General features: G+C 43.0%; 1 protein-coding gene across 4 annotated transcripts in view; it reads left to right on the forward strand.

Annotated features, from left to right (window-relative positions):
- Positions 1-21580, forward strand: part of KIAA1210 (KIAA1210 ortholog) — a 93207-nt gene that overhangs the window by 25023 nt on the left and 46604 nt on the right. For 3 of the 4 annotated variants that reach the window (XM_073361356.1, XM_073361357.1, XM_073361359.1), the window contains exon 1: positions 690-902. The exons of the other annotated variant lie outside the window; for it this stretch is intronic. In XM_073361356.1, coding sequence (XP_073217457.1) covers positions 868-902 — 35 coding nt within the window. In that variant the 5' untranslated portion in view covers positions 690-867. Of the gene's footprint in view, positions 1-689; positions 903-21580 lie in introns of those variants that run through there. 4 annotated transcript variants of the gene reach the window in all.

Here is a 21580-nt window from a genome sequence, read left to right on the forward strand (position 1 = left end):
GAATATTAATACTTTAGTTACCTCTCTTTGTAGTGTCATTTGATTAGTGACCCCACAAAAGCCCCATATTAGTGGTAAGATTAAATGGTACCTTTCTTTTTAGCGCAATGTAGCATGGTAATGGAGAGATCCAGTACAAATACGACTGTCTTAAAAGGACATTGTCAGGTAATCCTTTTCTAAGGGATACTTTAAGTTAGATACTTTAAACTCCAAGCAAATTCTGTTAATATGCAAAAGTAAACTTTTGGGGTGAGTTTACAGTAGTTGCATGGGATTTCATCATCATCATGGTAGTGTCCAAAGCAGCTTGTTGCAATAGAGATGTTTTACACTGAGGCAGCATAATGCCTATTTTTGCAGTATAGATAGTGTGTCTGAAAGGGTCCCCTACTTCTTAACTGCTGAAAAGTGGCTTTCCTTTAATTTTTTTTTTATTGCTGTTTCAAAGCTCTTGACACTGTTTTCTGTCTGCCTTTCTCTGATAAAAACCACGGTTATCTCCTCAGGGCTTCTTCACATCCTAATTACAACGGAGTCCCTCATTAGCCCTGTAGGGAGACAGTCAAACAACATATGGTATTTTTCACTTAGGATGCTGTGCTTACCAAAAGTTGGAGAGAGACAGGAAAAGGGGGAGTTAACATTTCATAACCATTTATGGAACAAGCACTGCCCTCCTTGGACCCAGTTCAGCAGAGACTGTGGGCCTCAGATCAGGAACTTTATCTGGCTAGTAATTGCATCGGCATGCTGGCTTTCTTGTGTATGTGTGTGGGCATTTGGGGAGCAGGATTCTAAGCTGCAGAACCTTTGTGCTGGCATCCACATGTGAGTATGAATTAAACATCTCTCACTTGAAGGACCATGGCTGGATTCTACAATTGCCTGAAAAGTAAAAAGTAAGTGACGTTCTAACCTTTCCCCCTCTACCTTTTCTAAAGTTAGTTGATTCTAGTGGATACTTTAAAATTCTGTCTCTGATATAATGATTAAGAACTATAGCACCAAATAAAATTACTATTCCCTAAAAAGATTTTTGTCCCATTACATTGAAAGAAGAGAAAAATCTTTCTTCCAGATTACCTAAATTGGTTGTACAATCATGAATAAAAATAAGAAACACAGAAAAATGCACACTAGTTTCAAAGAGCTGCATTAATTCAGCTAGTCATAGCATTAGATGCTACTTAAGAAATTCATGTGCACAGCTTTTGAACATAAAGGCTGAAAGTGTTTTTCATTTTTGCTCTCCATTGTCCAATTGTCCTTTGATTTTATTTAAAATATATAATTTTGGTTGCTATACTGTCATGGTCTGTGGAGCCAGCTGTGAAGGGAGAATAAAATCGAACACTGTATGCTTATATTTGTGCTTGAGACAACTATGGAGACACCTTGGTTTTCCATTGATACTCTCCCTGCTACGGAATAGAACAAAATATTCTGTTTGTAAAAGCTATGCAGTGGTTTTGAGACTGATATTTTAAGTGAGCAGACTGTAGAGGGCTCTCTGCTTATAATACAGTACAAGATTTACTGGAAGGAAAATAGCAGTAAAAGGCTAACAAAGTTACATCTTGAAGTTTAAGATATAAACTCACGATCCTTCTGTCATGCAGCGTTGTTAAATATGTGAGTGAAATCCTGCTAATGGGAAAACTCCCATTGAGTTCAATAAGGCCAGGATTTCACCCTCTGTTCCCCCCACCCTTCCTCAGATTATATACTTCAGTCCAGGAGCCTGTTGCATTGATTCCTTTGATGGAGACTCAGACATTCAAAGGGCACCCAACTCCATTGTATTTCAGCTAGGGTTTCCATTGGATTTTAACTCCCTTAGGCACCTCTGAATATCTCAGCCAGAATCTATAAAAAGGTTTTAAATATTTAGAAGAGAAAGTAATTCTCACACAAAGAGAGAGAATGTGCCGATTGCTAACAAAATAAGCCAAGAGGGAGACTTGGTCAGTAAAGATGTTTCCACTTGCATTTGTGAGAAAGCCACCTCATGCCTTAAATTAGGAACCCAAGAAAATGATTTTTCAAGGCAAATATAATTGTTTACTTCCATTCTCAAAACACCACTCCCCATACTTAGGCTAGCCAGTGATTTTTGTTTCATTTCTGCTCAAACACTTTTCTTAGGAATCATTCAGCATCCAGTGTGACTGAGGCAAAAATGGATCCTGTAATCTGGGAGAACATTTGTAAATAAATAAATAAAAAATTGCCAGATGAGGCTTCAGTGAAATAGGTTTTGATTATGTCTGTAATCTCTATCTCATTGAATCTCTATCTTTGTAATGTGGAATAATGGACTGTTTGCATTTGTTTCCTTAAAAAATCCTGGCTTTCTTTATTTTGGGTGCTGCACTGGGTTTATGTTTTGACTCCATTTCATAAACTGTCATCTTAGTCTTGTGATCAGTTCCTGGGTGGATTAGTGCAATTATTAGCACTTTGCAATCTTCACTTCTGATGTTCATATTCTACTTTGATCTTGACTATTGCCAGTTAAAACTATTATTTAAAAAATCCCATTGTGATACAGTTTGGAGCACAAGGTTAAGTTTTTATGTGGATTGTTAGGAATTTGACCTTAAGGGCTTGTCTACATGGGGCAATTGAGCAGAATAGCTATTGCTGTTAGGAACAATATATATAGCTCCCCATGTGTCCCCCGGGCAGATACTCTACTTCAGAATAAAAGTCTGTCCTGGAACAGAATGTCTACACTGGGAGTTATGCTGGAATAGCAATTGTAGAATAGTTTATCTTAGTCTTTACAGCTCTACCTCCAGTTCTGTGCTTATTTACATCTATCCCAATGCAGTGACTTGCACAATTACTGCACCTCCTTCCCCAATAGTTAGACTGAATGCACCAACACGTACGTGTGCGTGTATTTCTAGTGGGATTTGTAAAATGCTGTCAGAGTATCTATGATGAAGAATGACCATTATATATTCAGAATTCTACTACCTCCAGCTGGGATAAGGACTATTTAAAGGTAACTTTCTAGAACCACTCGAAAGCTATGTTGCCTGAGTGGCCTAGTTAGAACCAGATGAACCAAAATCTTATCTTCTTCAGGTCTCCTTATCACTATAAGAGGATTTTTGAATCATGCTGACATAGACCAATTCATAAAAAAACACAGTTGGAGATATCTGGGAGTCTCGTTAGCGATGGAATGATATATTGAGATAATTCTTGTTTAATTCCGTTGGAGCAGACCACTTCTCCCCACATTATTTTCAGCACTGTAGCCCCTTGGAATCCTATAGCGTGAGGTGCTGTACAAACACAGAGACACAGACAGTTCCTGCCCTGAAGAGTTTACAAGCTAAGAGCACAGAGTAGGGCACTGGCAGAACTGGGAACCGAACTGGGGTCTCATGAGACCAAGAGCATTGCCCTGTCCACTGAATCATACTAGAATTGCTGATGTGTTGCCCTGATTATAAAGACTCCTGGAGCCATGACTATTCCTGAATGCGTTCTGTTAGACTATCTTTGTTACCATCTTATTGAGTGCATATAATACTGCAATGAGGTTGGACAGCGGGAGAGGAAGATGATGGCAGGTTAAAATCTTTTATTGCTGAGTGCTATATCTGGAAAGCCAGTGTAAAGTCCACAGTAATGAGCTTGAAAATGAGTCAGAAGCCTCTTACGTTTTTGAGGCCAAACCCAAGGACACACCATGCCTGTTTGATGGGACTCTTAGGAACTTTTTTCCCAGCGTTTTGAGTTCCCATGATGTGTCAGTCCTGGGAATTTGACAAAACTGCAGAGCTCTACTTCACGTACATTTACAATGTACATGATGAGGAATTTGCTTTGAGTAAAGCAAGCCAATAAATGAGATGTGTGGAACTTTAATATTTGTTAGCATGCAAGTAACTCCTGAGCCATGGCAAACAGCCTCCCTAAATGTAAACCTTCACACAGATACTGCTCGGTAATCAAGCCATGCACTGTGCAAGGCAATGGGCCAGATTCATTCCTGGCATAATTCCATTTACTTCACTGGAATTAAGCCATGGATAAATCTAAAAGTATCAATTCTATTTGGGGTCCTGCTCCTGATCTTACAAACTCCACGTGGAATCCTCACTCCTGTTCTGACCCCTTTAGGTTGGGGAAAAGGGCCAGAGCAGCATAAAGAGGCCCTGAAAGGCCTGGATGTGTATCTGGAAGGATTCTCCTAGGGCAGGTGCTGTGGTAGATAGCAATAAGGCTGCTTCCTCCTGAGGATCCCCTTACAAGTCCCGGAGTACATGGTGTGGAGGAGCAGGGAGAGAGGTGTGACTCGGAGCTGCAGTACACAGCACTGCAGATATTCAGAGCAGCACTGTAGCCCATAGAACACCCCCAAGAGGCTCCTGTAACTGAGGCCGGGTCTACACTTACTGAGCAGCAAACCAGGGTGCAAACCTACAGCATGCTGCAGTCATGTCCCCTGTCAACACTCTCACAGCCCTGTAGCAGTGTCCATACAGAACGTTGCTGCACGTGAGCTGGTGCGCTGCAGATTCACGTCCTGGTGTGCTGAGCAGTAACACATCATGTGGACCAGCCCTTAGATCATGGGAATTTTGACACTTGACTTCAGTAGGGTTAGGATTTCGCCCAGTTTTCTCCTGAATATCCATGTGATATGGCAGTTTTCAACTGCAACCGGAGGAAATGTCAGGTAATTTCGCTTTATCTGGATAGTGATTTACTGCTGAACAATGCCCAGCATTACTAATATTTGCAAAGAAAGTGAAGTGTGTGCACCCCTCCCAGAGTCACGGTGGTTTACTACACACTCGCATGATACTGTGACTGGCCGGATGCCATATAATCTAAGCAGATTTTTAGTAACCTAAGAGACGTACTTGGTAAAAAATCAATTGCTTGCAGCCGTTCTAACAATGAAGTATTAGGTCAGCTAATACATTATGGCTCAAAAGAGTTTGTAAAGAATACTCTTGCTGCCAAAGCCTGTCTCACTCTTAAAAGTCTTGATGTAACTCAAGTAGCTTCATTCTCCCTGCAGAGCTGGCCAGCAAGAATTAGAGTTTGCAGGGAAAACACCCATTCTGCTGAGTTCAGCAGTCTGAAGAGTTCAAAAGGTAAAAATGTGCAGCTTCCCACCAGAAATAAACGGTGAAACTTGTTCAAGAAAGTGTGATTGCAGCTGGCAATTAAGCTCAACAGCCGGCACCTTGCTGGAAAGCACCGTGGCTGGGGCCCAAGGTCAGGGAATGGAAATTCTTGACAATCGGGGAAGGGGAGACAACAGCCATTTATTGCAAATATTCACCATAATATATTGTAAGCAGTGAGGGTCTTTTTACACCGCAGGACAGAGAAATCTTTTAAAATAAAGACCATCCGGAATAGTTGGCTCCCATTATTCCTGTGTGAAATCCAGAAGCCTGGGTTCACTGGGATCCATGAAAACTTTATGCCTGGACTCATTTGGCATGGCCCTGAGTTCCTTGTTAGTGTAAACCATGCACCTCCTGGGTGTGGGGCTCTGTCCCATTGAGTGGCACCGAGACCACTTAAAGAAAGATTCATGAGTTTTCTCTACAGACTTAGCTAACAGCCATATTTAGCTCATGCAGTAGAGGCTCATGCACTATGCTCTGGAGGTCCCAGGTTCAATCCCACCACCAATAACCGGGGTCTGTTGGCGTTCCATTATCACGAACTCCACCAACAAAGGATGAAATCCCTGCCCCATGGAAGTTAATGGTGGCTTAGCCACTGACTTCATTGGGGCCAGGATTTCACCCATAGTGTGTATTATTATGCTATTGGTTTATGCCTGAGGAGTACTGTTAGAATCTCATGCTTTCAAGCACCAAAGAAGTGCCTCGTCATCAGTAGCTGAGAACTGCATGGACTTATTGCTATCGTTAGACTCTGGCTCTTTAATTTTATTCATTATTTTAAATATATACTTTAAAAATCATTTTTGCAGTTATTTATGTAGTGTATTCCTTACTACAAAAAGTAGTTCCTAGTAACAGAATGCCACAGTCCACTCCTGAGGAACATTTTGAGGAAGTGATTCCTCAAAAGCAGGAGTTGATGTGGATGGGAAATGGGTAAGTGGGTTGGGCTGGCTGGTGGGTTTGTACTCCATGCAGATGTGAGGGAGGAGGGGTTCCCTATGAAGAGAGGATATAGGGTGTGGGCTGAGTGTTCTTTACACAGGAAATGTAATATGAAGGAACCACATTGGCACAGTGTGGTCCAAATAACTGTTCACTAGCTATATACAACATGCAAGGCTTAGTTTTACTTACTTACACACACACACACACACACAGCTGGTCTGGCACATTTCTAAGCATGGAACACGGAAAGCTCAAACTGTTTAAAGGGATACTACCCAATTCCTCAAAAAGAAAAGGAGGACTTGTGGCACCTGAGAGACCAACAAATTTATCTGAGCATAAGCTTTCATGAGCTACAACTCACTTCGTTGGATGCATGCAGGGGAAAATACAGTGGGGAGATTTATATACATAGAGAACATGAAACAATGGGTGTTACCATACACACTGTAACAAGAGTGATCAGGTAAGGTGAGCTATTACCAGCAGGAGAGCGGGGGTTGGGGGGAAACCTTTTGTAGTGATGATCAAGGTGGGCCATTTCCACCAGTTGACAAGAACGTCTGAGGAACAGTTGGGGGTGGGGGGAGGAATAAACATGGGGAAATAGTTTTACTTTGTGTAATGACACATCCACTCCCAGTCTCTATTCAAGCCTAAGTTAATCGTATCCGGTTTGCAAATTAATTCCAATTCAGCAGTCTCTCGTTGGAGTCTGTTTTTGAAGTTTTTTTGTTGTTGAAGAATTGCCACTTTTAGGTTTGTAATTGAGTGACCAAGGAGATTGAAGTGTTCTCCAACTGGTTTTTGAATATTATAATTCTTGGCGTCTGATTTGTGTCCATTTATTCTTTTACGTAGAGACTGTCCAGTTTGACCAATGTACATGGCAGAGGGGCATTGCTGGCACATGATGGCATATATCACATTGGTAGATGTGCAGGTGAACGAGCCTCTGATAGTGTGGCTGATGTGATTAGGCCCTGTGATGGTGTCCCCTGAATAGATATGTGGGCACAGTTCACAACGGGCTTTGTTGCAAGGATAGGTTCCTAGGTTCGTGGTTCTGTTGTGTGGTATGTGGTTGCTGGTGAGTATTTGCTTCAGGTTGGGCGTCTGTCTGTAAGCAAGGACTGGCCTGTCTCCCAAGATCTGTGAGACTGATGGGTCATCCTTCAGGATAGGTTGTAGATCCTTGATGATGCGTTGGAGAGGTTTTAGTTGCGGGCTGAAGGTGACGGCTAGTGGTGTTCTGTTATTTTCTTTGTTAGGTCTGTCCTGTAGTAGGTGACTTCTGGGAACTCTTCTGGCTCTATCAATCTGTTTCTTCACTTCAGCAGGTGGGTATTGTAGCTGTAAGAATGCTTGATAGAGATCTTGTAGGTGTTTGTCTCTGAGGGGTTGGAGCAAATGCGGTTGTATCGTAGAGCTTGGCTGTAGACAATGCATCGTGTGGTGTGGTCTGGATGAAAGCTGGAGGCATTTAGGTAGGCATAGCGGTCAGTAGGCTTCCGGCATAGGGTGGTGGTCATGTGACCATCGCTTATGAACACTGTAGTGTCCAGGAAGTGGATTCCAATATACTAGCAGTTCCCGTAAACTACTACATCTCCCCACACACACACTTTACCCCCTTCCCACTAGGGTGCCTTACTGAGGTAGTGCTCCCCCATCAACATTTCCACATACACTGAACATAAAAGCCCTCAGGACTGGTTGTATATGCCTCAATGAGGAGACCCCAGCTGTGCACAACCTCCGAAAGGCCCAGCTGACTGAACAGAATGGGGCTTTCACAATCCGTGTTCCCAGCAATACTCTTTACTGGAATTAAAGTACATATGCTGATGAACTTTGCATGGTCTTTCTGACGTTCATTTGAATGGGTAATGAGATGCAGTAACACACCACAACCCCTAGCACAGATTGGAAACACATTTTACCAAATGTCATAGTTAGAGCCTTATGGTTTTTGCAAATCTGAAATAACACAAAATAAAATGAAAAACTTCACCCAGCAGCAGTGGCTCCTGCTGCTCTTGGTCCAGAGGGCTGGGCCCAGTTCCCCACTCTGGGCATTGCAACTTGAAGTACAAGGGTGCAGCACTCCTGACTCAAATTTGGCCATCAGGATAGAGGGGCAGCTGGGCCAGACCTGAGCAGCACTGCAACTGCATTCTCCAGGTCACAACACAGGGAGCAGAGAGCCTGGCCCAGGCCTGCAGGACAGGACCTGCCACTGCAAGGTGAGTGCAGAGCAGGCTTGCTTTGCAGCCCCCTGCTCCTGCCAGGGGCAGGACCTGATCCCCCAACAAATCCCATGGATAAGATAGATAAAATGAAATAACATGAAATTCATCCAAAATAAAAAAAAAAAATTTCACGGAGCTCTCATCCTAGTTGTATTATCTTATAATACTTTCCTCCAAAGGATCCAAAGTACATTAAAAACCATTATGAGCAATCTCTTAATCCACTTCTCTGCTGTCTTCTGCAAAGGCAGCATCCAGGTAATAATGCAAACACCCCTTCGCAACAATTTTGGACCCTTAGAGTAATGCAGTAGCCCACTGAAAGTGCAGGAGAATTGAGGAAGGCAGAATATACTTGCCCAAACTGGATTTTGGGCCAGGACACGAGGGTTAACACCCACACTCTTGTACTCTTGGAAGGCACCATGAAATCTTTAGTGACCACATTAAATGTGGACCAGTTAAGTGCGCTTAATTGTAGTATATTATAGAAATACTTTCTGAGCTGGCGTGTGGAACTTTCAGCCAAGTATTTCAAGTTGCTTCTAACGCACTATATTTGTCTTTGAAAATTGGCAGTTTGTTCTGAGCATCAGGGAACGTTACTATTCAAGTAACTAAATTATAGCATATTTAGCATTATAAACTATATGTCTAGTAGTACTGAAAACTCAAAGGCCAGAGATATGAACCAATACCCAACCCGGGATTTACAGAACATGGTCACATTTGGCCCAGGGCTGGGATTCCTTATGGCACCAAGCTCAGGCCAGCTACAATGAGACTCTGCTAAATGAGAATGATTAGCTAGAAGCCTTTTAGGAGGGGGAACTGTATAAAGAAATTCAGGCTGTATATACTCACCCCACTAAAAAGAAACATTGTTACTGAGATGAAACAGAATTGTTGACAATACAAATCATGAGCTTGACTGTGCAAACAATTACGAGTGGGCATTGTACCATTGGGACTACTCACAGTAATGAGCTCTTTGCCTGGTACATAAGTGTTTACAGAACCAGGCCTTGTTGTCTTATATAAGTATTAAACGAAAGTGCATGGGATAAGAGGGAAAGTCCTTTCCTAGATCAGTAACGGGTAAAAAGTTAAGAAATAAAGGGAAGGAATAAGTGGTCAGTTTTCAGAATGAGATAGGTAAATAGCGGTGTCACCCAAGGATCCATACTGGGACCAGTGCTGTTCGACATATTCAATATGATTAGCTACAGTTGGTACCAGACATACCATTTAAAAAAAAATTAGATCATTGATTTACTTTTAGTTATTTCATCCCATTTGGATCATCCTACCATAGAAAGTTCAGTTGTTAATCTAATGCAGGTAATGAATCACTCCATATCTCCTAATTTTTATTCTGTTCCCCCTTATTTCTGTGGATGGTATTTGTTTTTGCAGATATATTTATTGGCTGCCGTCACAAACCTTCTAACTGGGTATTTGTTGTTGTTCCATTTCAGCAAGTAAGAACATTTTCCTAACGTAATACAAATGGGAATTTGGGGGCGACACAACTGAAATAATTCTTTCCCCATTTTTTAAAAATCAAACAGAACCCTTTAAAGGTAGACACAACCCCAAAAGATGTGAAGGCGATTCCCTGTACCGTGGCACTCTTTCTAGCATTTTAAATGTGAATTCTGTGTTTTATCTTATTTTAGAAGACTGAAGTGAAAATATTTAATCATAGTTTTCATTGTGGCGTCTTTGTTGAGGGAAACTTGTATTGCTTAAAGGGTGTGTCTACGCTACAGTCAGAGGTGTGCTTACATCTTGAGTAGGTATACCCATACTAGCTTTAATCTAGCTAGCACAGCTAAAAATAGCAGTGACGATACTGTGGCATGGATTAGCAATGTGAGTACGTATCCAGGGCTCGTCCAGCCTGTGCCAGGGTCCCTTGCGCCACATCTTTGCTGCCATTTTTAGCTCTGCAAGCTAGATTAAAGCTATCATGGGTACACCTTCCCAAGCTGCAATCACATGAGCTCCAGTTGCAGTGTAGACAAACCTAAAGTATCTGGCTTTGTATCCTTCCAACCATCTGGAGAGATTTGCCGGTAATTTCCTTGTCATACATAGAGCCCCCAAGAGTTTAAAATCTCCAATATGATGATCTAGACTTGGCTTTCAAAGTTGAAACCTTGCTACAGCTGCTTACAGCAAAATGTTTATTGGGTCCAATTTGCACTTCAAATGCAGGACTTAATTGAATTGGTGTAGTGGGACCTAGAGCCAAATGCCACCCAGCTGTCTCTGATACCAGAGTGAATCTATCACAGGGGGGAAAGGAAAAACAGTCCCCCTGGCATAATATGGGGGAAGCTGTCATTCTGAAAGTTGGTGCTCAGAGTAGTATTGTAAGAAAATAGTTAAGCAGAAGATGCACAAAGCTCTATCTGATATTGGACAACCTTTCAATCCTGAATCAAATCCCTTCCAGTTCACATTTCAAGGCTGGTAAAACAATAATCAAGGAGTTTTACTAAATAAAATATTAGAAACAAATTAATTGCAGGCCTGTTGGCTCTTCCCAGCTCTTATCTTATTTTATTTTCATTAATTATTGTTATTGGGGTAGCACCTAGTCATGGACCAGGGCCTTACTGTGCTAAGCAGCATACAAACACACAAAAATACAGTCACTTACAGTTTTATCTGATTTTGCCTTTGCTATTTACAAACTCTAAGCAGTGATTGCTGATTTATTATATTTGCAATCAAGATAGCACCAGCACTTCAGCTTTTCCAGAATGATCTAGATTAGAAAACAGAGGCATGATCTACACAGAACTTTTATGCTAGTTAGGAGGGTTTTTTTGTTTTAACCTAATAGTTATACTGATACAAGCCCTAGTATGGAGGGCCAGTATAGTTAAAGCAGTATAATGTTTGGGGGTAGACAAGCCATGAGTTAGCTTTGGCATGAATGGTTAAGGAACAAAGAGGGTGCTCCAACTTACAGTTTTTGTTGGGGCTGTTTCTTTTGGCCTTGTAACTCCAGAAGTCTGGTGCTAATTAAGTGAATCATGCTCTTTGACTCTTATTCATAAAGAATTCACTAATGCTTATTCATTCTGAGAAATATGTGGCTATGTGTTTGCCAGACAACATATGTATAACTCTCGTCCAAATGTGGAGTTCTTGAGTCACATAGTCACTCAGATTCAAGTGGGATGTGTTTTGAGAAATATGTAGCTCTAAGGAAAAGGCTCATGCTGCCCTTGGTGTAATTCTGTTTACCATCAAACTACCGTATATAACTGGAGCAACATGTCAGTGGCTAGAAACCTGATTGGGATGTGGAGTGATTTTGCTGATTCACTTTGGCAACCAGACGAGGTTGCTTCTGTTAGTTACAAAAGGGGTTAAAATATCTTCCTTTGAGCTAGAGAGAAATTGAGAATGGTGGGTGGGTGTCCTGGTTGGTTTTCATGCGGTTGCTTGGACAGCATAGAGGTGGGTATCCTGTAGGAAAAAGTCCTAGAAACAGCCAAGCTCAGGGGGGAAAAACGTCTGAGGCTTATGATTTATGTTTGTTAACAAGGTGAAATTCAGAAAGTGGGGAAGTCTTTTTGCATCACACTCAAGATATCTGTGAACAGGCGATGCTGTCATTCCACCCACAGGTCCTACCTTCCCTCACTGGAGTCCCCTGGGCTGCTTGATAGATGAATAGGGATGGCTTGTGGGCTACTGCATCCTTCCAGTTAGTGGCCTGGTTATTGTCATGAAGTGGTGTCACTATGGGTTTCGGCAAACACCATTGCTGCCTTCAGCTTTGGGCTTTTGCCAGCAGGATTCTTAATTGGCTACTCCTCTCCGGAGTAACAGCATTGGGTGTAGCTGTGTAAATACAGAGAAGACGTTACAATTCTCTTTTCTGTGTACTGCACCTTTAAATGACTTTCTAAAAGATGTGCTCTTCTTGAGCTGCAATTTAAGGGTTCGATACAGGAATTACTGGATGCATTTCTATGGCTTGCATTATGCAGGAGCTCAGATGAGATGATTCTGATAGTCCATTCTGCTTTTATAATCTATGTAAGGAGTTTGCCTGCCTGTCTGCTGGGGTGGCAATCCTCTGAGTAACAGAGAGAGTGTGTACGCTCTCTCTCGTGACAAGGGCCGTATAAGTACCTAGATAGACTTTCTTTCATTGGTAGGAAACAAATCTCCCAGGATGAAAGTACATGCTTGTCTTTTTTTTGCTTACAAGCAAAAAAGACAAAGGACATTTTATGCAGCCCTATTCCTCATTTTGTTTCAGTCTGGTTGGTTTTGAGTTAGTGGTTAAGACTAAAAGCATGGCTGATCAGTCACTAGGCCATCTGACTAGCTTGATCTTAAAGCTAACTTCCACCCACTTGCAGGGCATGACAGGCTATGTGCCATCATTATAGTGAAGTTTACTCCCTATCGCTACTACGTGGCCTGAGTGTTTGACATCATATGGATGTGTGTGACCTCAGACACCCGTTTAAATCCAACTGGAGCTAATTCCCCGAGGCTTACATTGGCCAGGCTCTGGGGGACTTGTTCACACTAGCAAGGGTATAAAAGGCAGACAGCAGGAAAACTAAGCCAGAGCTCATTGAGTAATCACCAGGATTAAAAATACCTGCCTCCATTCACATCAGCAGTTTGAATTAAATCTTGTGTGCACCCCCAGTAGATCAAGAAGGGGAAAATTATTTAAGGTAAAAAGCTGGCTTTCTGTTTCTGACTCTTACTGGGATGAGCAAAGTTGGACAACTTTCTCCTGTTTCCCTACAGATAAGAGTTGGTCTGTTTTTGTGGTTTAGGTTTTACATTTTAGAGTATGAATGATCAAAGAAAGGGCTGTGATAAGAAACAGATCTCTGCTCTTTTAGTAATTCTAAAAATACCCCATAGATCAAGTGAATGTTCTCCTTCCCTAGGCTGAGCTCTAGTGTTTAACAATGGGAATTTACTAGATTTGTAATTAAATAAGGCCCTGATTAATGGTACAAAAAGCCCCATCGTCACAAGAATAACCCACCAGGTGGAATCCCTCTTGCTTCTTAAAAAAATACAAATTGTATCATTGCTCCCTCCTTAATTCCTTCTCTGCAGCTCATGGCCTTACCCCAAAGACCCTACAGAATTCTGCCCCCACCTACCCCTTCTTTTTCTAATATTTATTTTCAGTTCTTATTTTCTGCTCCTCCCCCTCCTCCTTCCCTATGTTGGTCCCTTCAGCTCCTTCTCCGAATATTTGCTTTGCATTTTCTTTGATGCACCATCTATAGACGCTTGTTTTCTTCCAGTGTGTCATGTGCTCCTCCATGTCTAAAATACAAAGGGCTGGATTCTTGGCTGGTGTAAATCAGCAATGATTCTACTGATTTACTCCAGCTGAGGATCTGATCCCATTGTGCACATGAAGTGTGGCCTTCCTGCTTTAACTTTCTCACTGGCCAGCATCCCATTGCCATTTACTGGATGAGGTGATTTTTTTAGATCCCACGGAAGGAGCTCGACCCCCACCTCATCACTAAATTGATTCTGTTCCCATACCCAGCCCCCATCCTATTAATTCTGCCCCCCTCTGCCCGTCCAGGGGTTATCCACTCTCCCAGGCCTGGGGGTGCTGCAGTGAGGTTCCTTCTCTCCCTTCCAGGCTGGGGGGCCAGCTCCAGGAGCTCTTCACCCCACCCACTCCTTCCCAGGCAGGGTACTGCCAAGGGAAGGAGGAGAAGCTGGGGCCCCCCAGTGCCTGTTGCTCCTAGGAGGGGACGGGGAAAGGGAAGTTGCCCTGAGCGGCTGGGCTCTTTAGCTCTCTCCTCTGAGACTGGCTTTAGGCTGCTGAGGTGACAGGGACAGAGCTTTTCCAGAAGCAGCTCTGATTGGTTGCTCAGCCCCAAGAGGAAGGCAGTGGGTTAAGCAGCCAATCAGAGGGGGATTCTCTCTCCAGGAAGGGCTTAAATTCATTAGAGGGCTGGAAATTCTCTGTCCTCCTGAGGCTGGTCTCTGGTCCCTGCCAAAATCTTGTCATGGTGAAAACGTCACGAAAATGGACCACACTGAGGACTTGCAGTAGATGTTACCACCAGCTGGATTGTGGGAGGGCAGATGAAGAGAGATTTCCCAAATTTACTGCCAAGAGCAGCATCTGAGATTATCAAGCCTGCATTTTATTTGCACTCTCACAACCTAAAGAGGATTGACTGACTGTTTTTTACTAGAGTGAATTCTTATGGCACAGCTAAACCTCTGAAAGTTTCTGCCAGCATCTCCTTTCCTCCATGCACTTCGAATTCCTGGGTCACTAAATATCTGTATTAAATCCTCTTGGATTCCAATTTGCCCAGGGAAATTCAATCTATGTGAAGTGTTCCCCCCCGTCCCCCCTCAGCTACTTTGTAACCTACCAATTGAGGGATAATTGGCTGTTTTTGGAGAGGATCTAAAAAAAGTTTAGACACACTCTTAATATCAGATGTCTTAAAACTGGCATTCAGTTCATTGTTGTTTTAGTCCATTTTCTTCACCATTGTTAGTGTTTATGAAGTATAATTCCTTATTAAAAAGACTCCAGAATCTCTCTTTTGGGTCCAGGTCCTTTTGATTTTGTTACCTACAATAAGATTGTGCCTTTAGATGAGATAACTGTGAGACTCAGACATGTAGATATATCAAGGATGTAGACCAGCAATGTTGTTGTTGCCATTTATAATTTGTATTGTCATAAAATGCAAGAGGCCCCAATTGGGCTGGAAGACCATTGTACTAGGCACTGTAATTACAACAACAATACCTAGCTCCTACATAGTGCTTTTCATCCATTGATGTCAAAGTGCTTTTGGTATCATTATCCCCATTTTACAGATGGGGAAACTGAGCCGCAGGGTGATGAAGCTCACACAGTATCCAGCAGTGGAGATGGGAATAGCACCCATGTCTTCTGAGTCCTGGTCCAGTGCTCTATCCACTAGGCTATCATATAAAAGACAATCTGTGTCCAAAAGAGTTTAAGGCCTAAACGTAGGATGAGATGCAAAATGTGGAGCTAAACAGTTTGGGGTGGAGAGGACCAGGTAACAGTGGAAGGATTGTATTTAGTACAGTAGACAGCAGTTCCAGCATGCCCATTGCCTAGCTATTTGAATAGTTTTTGTTTTGTTTTTAAGCATGTGGAGTTGGTTTCATCCTGATACCAAAGTCTCTGGCATTTTGACTCTGTTACCATGAGGAATGTCTGCTGTTTAGCGATAGTGGCTTGACATTTCCTGTTGCTGAGCTCTTGCAACATTTCCATGGGCAGCAAGGCTTTCTGGATGTGTCCACTCTCCAACTGGTGAAGTCAGCGTTCTGCAGTATCCTCGAGGATCTTAAATGTATGTTTCCCAAACCACCCCCAAATTTCTCAGGGTCAAGAAGCTTTGAAAAGCTCACGTAAGGCCAACAATGCACTTAAGTCTCCCAGTGCAGTTCCTGGATACCTCTCTGCTGATTCCCATCCTAAAATAATGGATCGTCATTGTGGAAGAACAAGACATCTGGGAATGGGCAGCCTCATTCCAATTGTCTCCTAAAAGTTTCCTGGTGGCAGTTTAAAGAGGACGAATTGCTGGAGGGGGGGGGGGGAGTTTTGACCAATTTATCAGGTGCAAATCAATATAGCTTTACAACTGCAAAGGATCTATCTGGCCCATAATATTGGCTAAAATCCAGCCCACACTGAGGTCCTAACTGTATGTGCTTCAATCCTTTAAAACATGGTTCCAGCATACTTTTCCTGACTTGTGTGGACAGGATATTTTTTCCTGCAAAACGTCTTGGAGAAAACATGCTGTAGATCATTATGCAGGGGGTTTGGCTAACCTGGTTGCAAGTAGCACAGTCGTAGTGTGGAAGGGCTAGCATTGAAATCAATAGAAGTTAGGTGCCTCAATACTTTTGAGGATCTGGGCCTGAGTCTTGTGATTGTAGACAGGGGAATGAACTGATGGAGATGCTGCACCATACAACATAAAGAGGCGTCGGTGTTCCTTGTTCCAATGTTGTTAACACCTGTTTGTATTCCCACCTAGTTTTGAAGGGTAGCTTATGAATGTTTTTTGTCTCATTTTGCCCTTCCCCCTTCTTATCCCTTTGGCTCTTCACACAATTACAGACGAGCCTGTGTGGCTGTATGAAAGGCATTTCCTCTTGTTACATTACTAGAATTCAGCACACCAGCTGCTTTCCATTAGTGCTACACACATGCACGCTAGGAGGGCAGAGTGTGATGCTTCAGACACTGTTGGGTAGCAGAAATCCTTCAGAAACTCTGTCAGGAAAAGCCTCCGGAATGCAAACTGTGGGGGAAAAGAACTTAACGGCTTTGGGCCCTGCTCTTTACTCAGGCAAACCTCCTCATTGAGGTCAAGATGGGGTTTGATTGAATCAAGAATAAGAAAGTGATGAATAGGGCATTTTCTACAAACTGTTCCTTGCTCTGGAGATCTCTGTGCGGCATGGAGTCGAGCACTGTCTGAGGCCTCAGGGAATTATGACCCCTTGGTGATCCTCAGAGAATTTTTATTGATATTAAATATCATCTTGCTGCTTATCCAGCCTTCCTGGTGGCTATTATTACTTTGTGATCCTTGGGAAAAGGCCTTTAACCTTTTCTTAAGTTTCAGGATGAAAACTCTCTCTGCATGCAAATTAGTCTTTATTAAGATCCTATCAGTTATCAGCTTCACTGTCACTAGAGGGTTTTTTTTTCTTTCTTAAACTTCTCATTCTCACTATGACCAGTGCTGATCACAATGGGAGTGTTTTAACTACCATGCTGTTAGGCCTGCTTAGAGCAGCCAGTGGCCTGTCTCCATTAGCGCTTTCACTGCTGATGGTAGCAACAGTGGGAAATTTTTAACAAGATCAATCCAGTGTAGAAGAGGCTATGGATCCTTTTTTGATATCCAGTAACTCAGGGTCAGGTTCAGACCCCCTGACTTGTACTAGAAGCTACCTCAGTAGGACTATTTGTGGAGTAAGATACTACTCAACATGAGTGAGGGGATCAGAATCTGGCCCTCAATGTGCAGTTTTGCTGTGCTCGTCATACAAAGACCACGGTGAGGTTCCACATTTGTAGTGTTTCAATAGCTTCCAGGTCTAATTTTCTCAGGGGCTCTGAAAGTTGAGCAGTATTCTTACTAGCTTCACTATGATCAACTCTAGAATCTTCTTCAGGGGGGCTGGAGAGGGGAAACTGAGGGCAGAATTTGGCCCTGTCAGTGGAATTTAGTAAACAATTCTGTTGATGGTGCGTGAGCAAGAACAGAACCCAGCTCGCTGCCTTGTGTTTGCCCTGGTGGTCTAACGGGAGGTGTGACACATGACCAGAAAGGGTTAAGTGTCCTGCAGGATGAATTACTCAAATTCAACCCTTAAAGACATGGGGAGATAATGTTTGTATATTGACATATATATTGGTAGTGGTCAACAATGTAATCAACAGTCCCTGTCTATGCTGTATTCTGTTAATTCAGAGATCAAAAGAACATCCTTGCATTTAAAAGAACTGTAAACATAGAAAAGGAGGACTTGTGGCACTTTAGAGACTAACCAATTTATTTGAGCATGAGCTTTCGTGAGCTACAGCTCACTTCATCGGATGCATACCGTGGAAACTGCCTCCCTTTGGGGGGCGGAGGGTGAGAAAACCTGGATTTGTGCTGGAAATGGCCCACCTGATGATCACTTTAGATAAGCTATTACCAGCAGGACAGTGGGGTGGGAAGAGGTATTGTTTCATATTCTCTGTGTATATATAAAGTCTGCTGCAGTTTCCACGGTATGCATCCGATGAAGTGAGCTGTAGCTCACGAAAGCTCATGCTCAAATAAATTGGTTAGTCTCTAAGGTGCCACAAGTACTCCTTTTCTTTTTGCGAATACAGACTAACACGGCTGTTACTCTGAAACCTGTAAACATAGAATATCGCTGTATTCATCTCTCTTTGAAATGTATAACCAATCATCTGTGAATGGTGGAAAAACAGGCAATTGCCTTATGTTAATTCGTGTAGCTATGTACCGGTGATGGACCTACTTCAAAGTTGCCCTGATTGCCTATTATAAGCCAAGAGACTCCAACTTGTCAAAGAAGGCCTGAAATTGTATAAAAGATCTTTGGGTCCTGATCCTGTCATCTCAGATCTGCTTAAGCTTTACCAGGGGACGTTTGAGTCGCAAGATTGAGGTCCCAGTTAAGCTGGAACACCCTGAATATGATATTGGACTATAACCTATGGACTAAATTCTAAAAGAACTCTTTGCAACTACAAAGCTCACCATCTCTGCTATGAATCTGAACCTCAAGAATTAAACTCATGTCTATATGTATATTGATCATTTAACCTATACTCTCTTTTTAAATAAATTTTAGTTTAGTTAATAAGAATTGGCTATAAGAATGTATTTGGGTAAGATCTGGAATATTCATTAACCTGGGAGGTAATGTGTCTGATTTTTTGGGATCGGTAGAAACTTTTCTTTTATATGATGAATAAAATTTTCATTAATCCTCATCATATCTGACTTGGGTAACTAGGTGGAAGCCTGAGGCTGGGTTACTTTAAAGGAACTGTGTTTTGGACTTCTGAGTAACCAGCAAGGTATAACAGAACCTGTTTAGTGCTGGCTGGGTAAATCTAAGCATTGGAATATCCACCAGCTTTGGGGATTGTCTGACCCATTCTTTGCCGTTTGCCCTAATTGAGTGACCTCAGCTGGCTTCCGGTATACGAGACTCTGAATATGCTCGCAAGGAGCAGATCTCTGGAGAAAGAAGGTGCTACTGCATCCACCACCACATCTCGAAGCAGAACCATCCTCTACAGAGATGTTAAAAAAGTAAGTCAGGCTGGAATGTAACCTGTCTGTTAGTTTCTGAAGAACAGTGTCATCTGAATTCTAATGCTGCTTGAATCCCCCTTTCTCTTGAAATCTACCAAGAAACCTGCAATCAGGACAGTGAAAGAGTGCATGGGGGCTATACAGGACCGACTGGAGTCTGCAGCCTTCTTCTGGTCCTGTTTACATAACTCAGACCCTAATGTGCAAAGCAGGGGCATTGTTGATTATCCCCAGGCTGCAGGCTCCAGCCAGTCCCTTAAAGGGATAGTACTTTCCCCCTTGCACCCTTTTCACACGGGCCTACAAAAATGGTTGAGTTTTTCAAAATGGTTCTGCTACAGCTGGAAGAGTGTTTTAAGGAGAGCGCCTTGAGGGAGGATAGCAGCATGGAGGACCAGGTTATGGGCATGACCATCGTGTATGTGGCTCCATCTCATGATGTATGGTGTTCAGTACAAGAATCAAAGCTTGAGCTTGAATTAAGCTGGCATGTTTATCTGAAGGAAAATGGTTGACAAAGCTGCAACCAAACCTTGTATGTCTTGTCCTGGGCCAGTTTGCATTGTTACTTTTCCTGAGGAAAAAAGATTTCTATTTCCCAGGCCTGATAGAATGTATGGCCATGTATTCTTGAGACTTTATTGCCTTCAGCATTTATTCTTGAGGAAAGAGACACTGAGCAAGGGGACAGCAGCTCCTTTCCCTTGTGGATTTCTGCACCACAGAGGCTCCTCCCAGAAGGCCCAAGATGGGTGTGTGACTCAGGACGCAAGTTAAGGAAGGATTAAAGACCAGGCAGATGCACCAGCCTTTCCACCGCTACAGAGAGGCAATGCAGCAGCCATATTTATTCCCCAAACCCATGCAAAATACAGTGAACTTGATTCTTCAGACTTTTCTATATAAAGAAAATATGAGTCTCTCAGAGCTCTAACGATGCAGGTGATCTTAAATAGGTGATACAAACATCAAGGAAATGGTGATCGCGTCTCCTTTTTATTATTTTGTTTTACAAATGTATAGTACTTGGGCATGGAATGTATTTAGCTGGCAAAGGGGAGTGGTGTGACCACAACCCTGGGAACTATGGCTATGTCGCCGCCTCCCGTTGTGGCCTTGGTAACGCAGCCAAGCACTCCGCCCTCAACCACACCCATTTTGTAAAATGGGGCTAGTGATCCTTGCATTGCCCCTCATGTTGGGAGGCCTCCTTCAGAGGTGCTGGAACAACTTTTATAGTGGGGGTGCTGAGATCCATTGAACTAAATGGTAAACCCTGTATATAATGGAAACCACTTCAAGCCAAGGGGTGTGGCAGAACTCCTAGTTCCAGCACCTATGGCCTCATTAGTTCTTCCACATGAAAAGCTCTGTGTAAGTGCTGTTGCTATGAAAAATGTTGCGGTTATTAATGGAAGCTGCATATTGAAGGAGCAGCAGATACAAGCCTGTAGGCCTGTGTTGACTCAATAAACTTACTACAAAAAAAGATGAATGCCATGTTGATTGCTAGGCAGTTCCTATTGACTGCTTCAAAAATAACTCTGCATCTCAGCAGGAGATTTACTGATTTAAAATATGCCCCCGCGATCTGAACGCCAGCTGCAAATTGGATCCAGTAAAGTCAGTTTTGTTTTGATATGTACAACTATACAGGAAACCGTTTTGTTGTTTTGTGCTTAATGCAAGTAATTCATTAATGTATCGGTTTTGTACTGATTGGGCATGGCAAGGAGGGAAGAGCACAGTGTTCTCCAAAATCCTTGCTGCTATGGTTAAGCTTTAAATCCTTTCCATTCCCTCCTCCCCGGCCCATGGGAGCAGACAGGCCAGGACATAGAGAAACCAATATGCTGTCTCTGTGTAGGTTGTGGCTGGCTTCTGGGAGACCTAGCAAGGGGTCCTTTTGCACTGTGGATTGCACTGCAGGGGCTCCCACCAGGCCTATGCAATGGGGGAAAGATTGTGGGGGCAAGTTGAAAGAGAACCAAAGACAGGGCTAGTAGGTCTGTAACTCTGCCCATGCACGAACCATTCCATCCCTCGGGGATAATGCAGCAGCCGTTGGGACTCCGGGAATCCTGTGTCCCCAGCAGCATCTGTGGGTCGGCTCTGCTGCTGCCCTGTCATAGGAGAGGGGAACACCCTACCTCTGGTCTCTCTCGGTCCCGGTTTGTCCCACAGTGGGGTTACTCAGGGTGTGCAATGGGCCCAGGACTCTCCCTTGAGTCCCATTTGCCGGCTGAGAAATTTCGCACCGCTCCAGAGAGAATCTGTGTTGTCCCTCTGGGAATTCCTTCACCCTCCCTGCGCT

Source organism: Lepidochelys kempii, chromosome 9, assembly GCF_965140265.1.
Source record: "Lepidochelys kempii isolate rLepKem1 chromosome 9, rLepKem1.hap2, whole genome shotgun sequence".
NCBI lineage: Eukaryota > Metazoa > Chordata > Testudines > Cheloniidae > Lepidochelys > Lepidochelys kempii.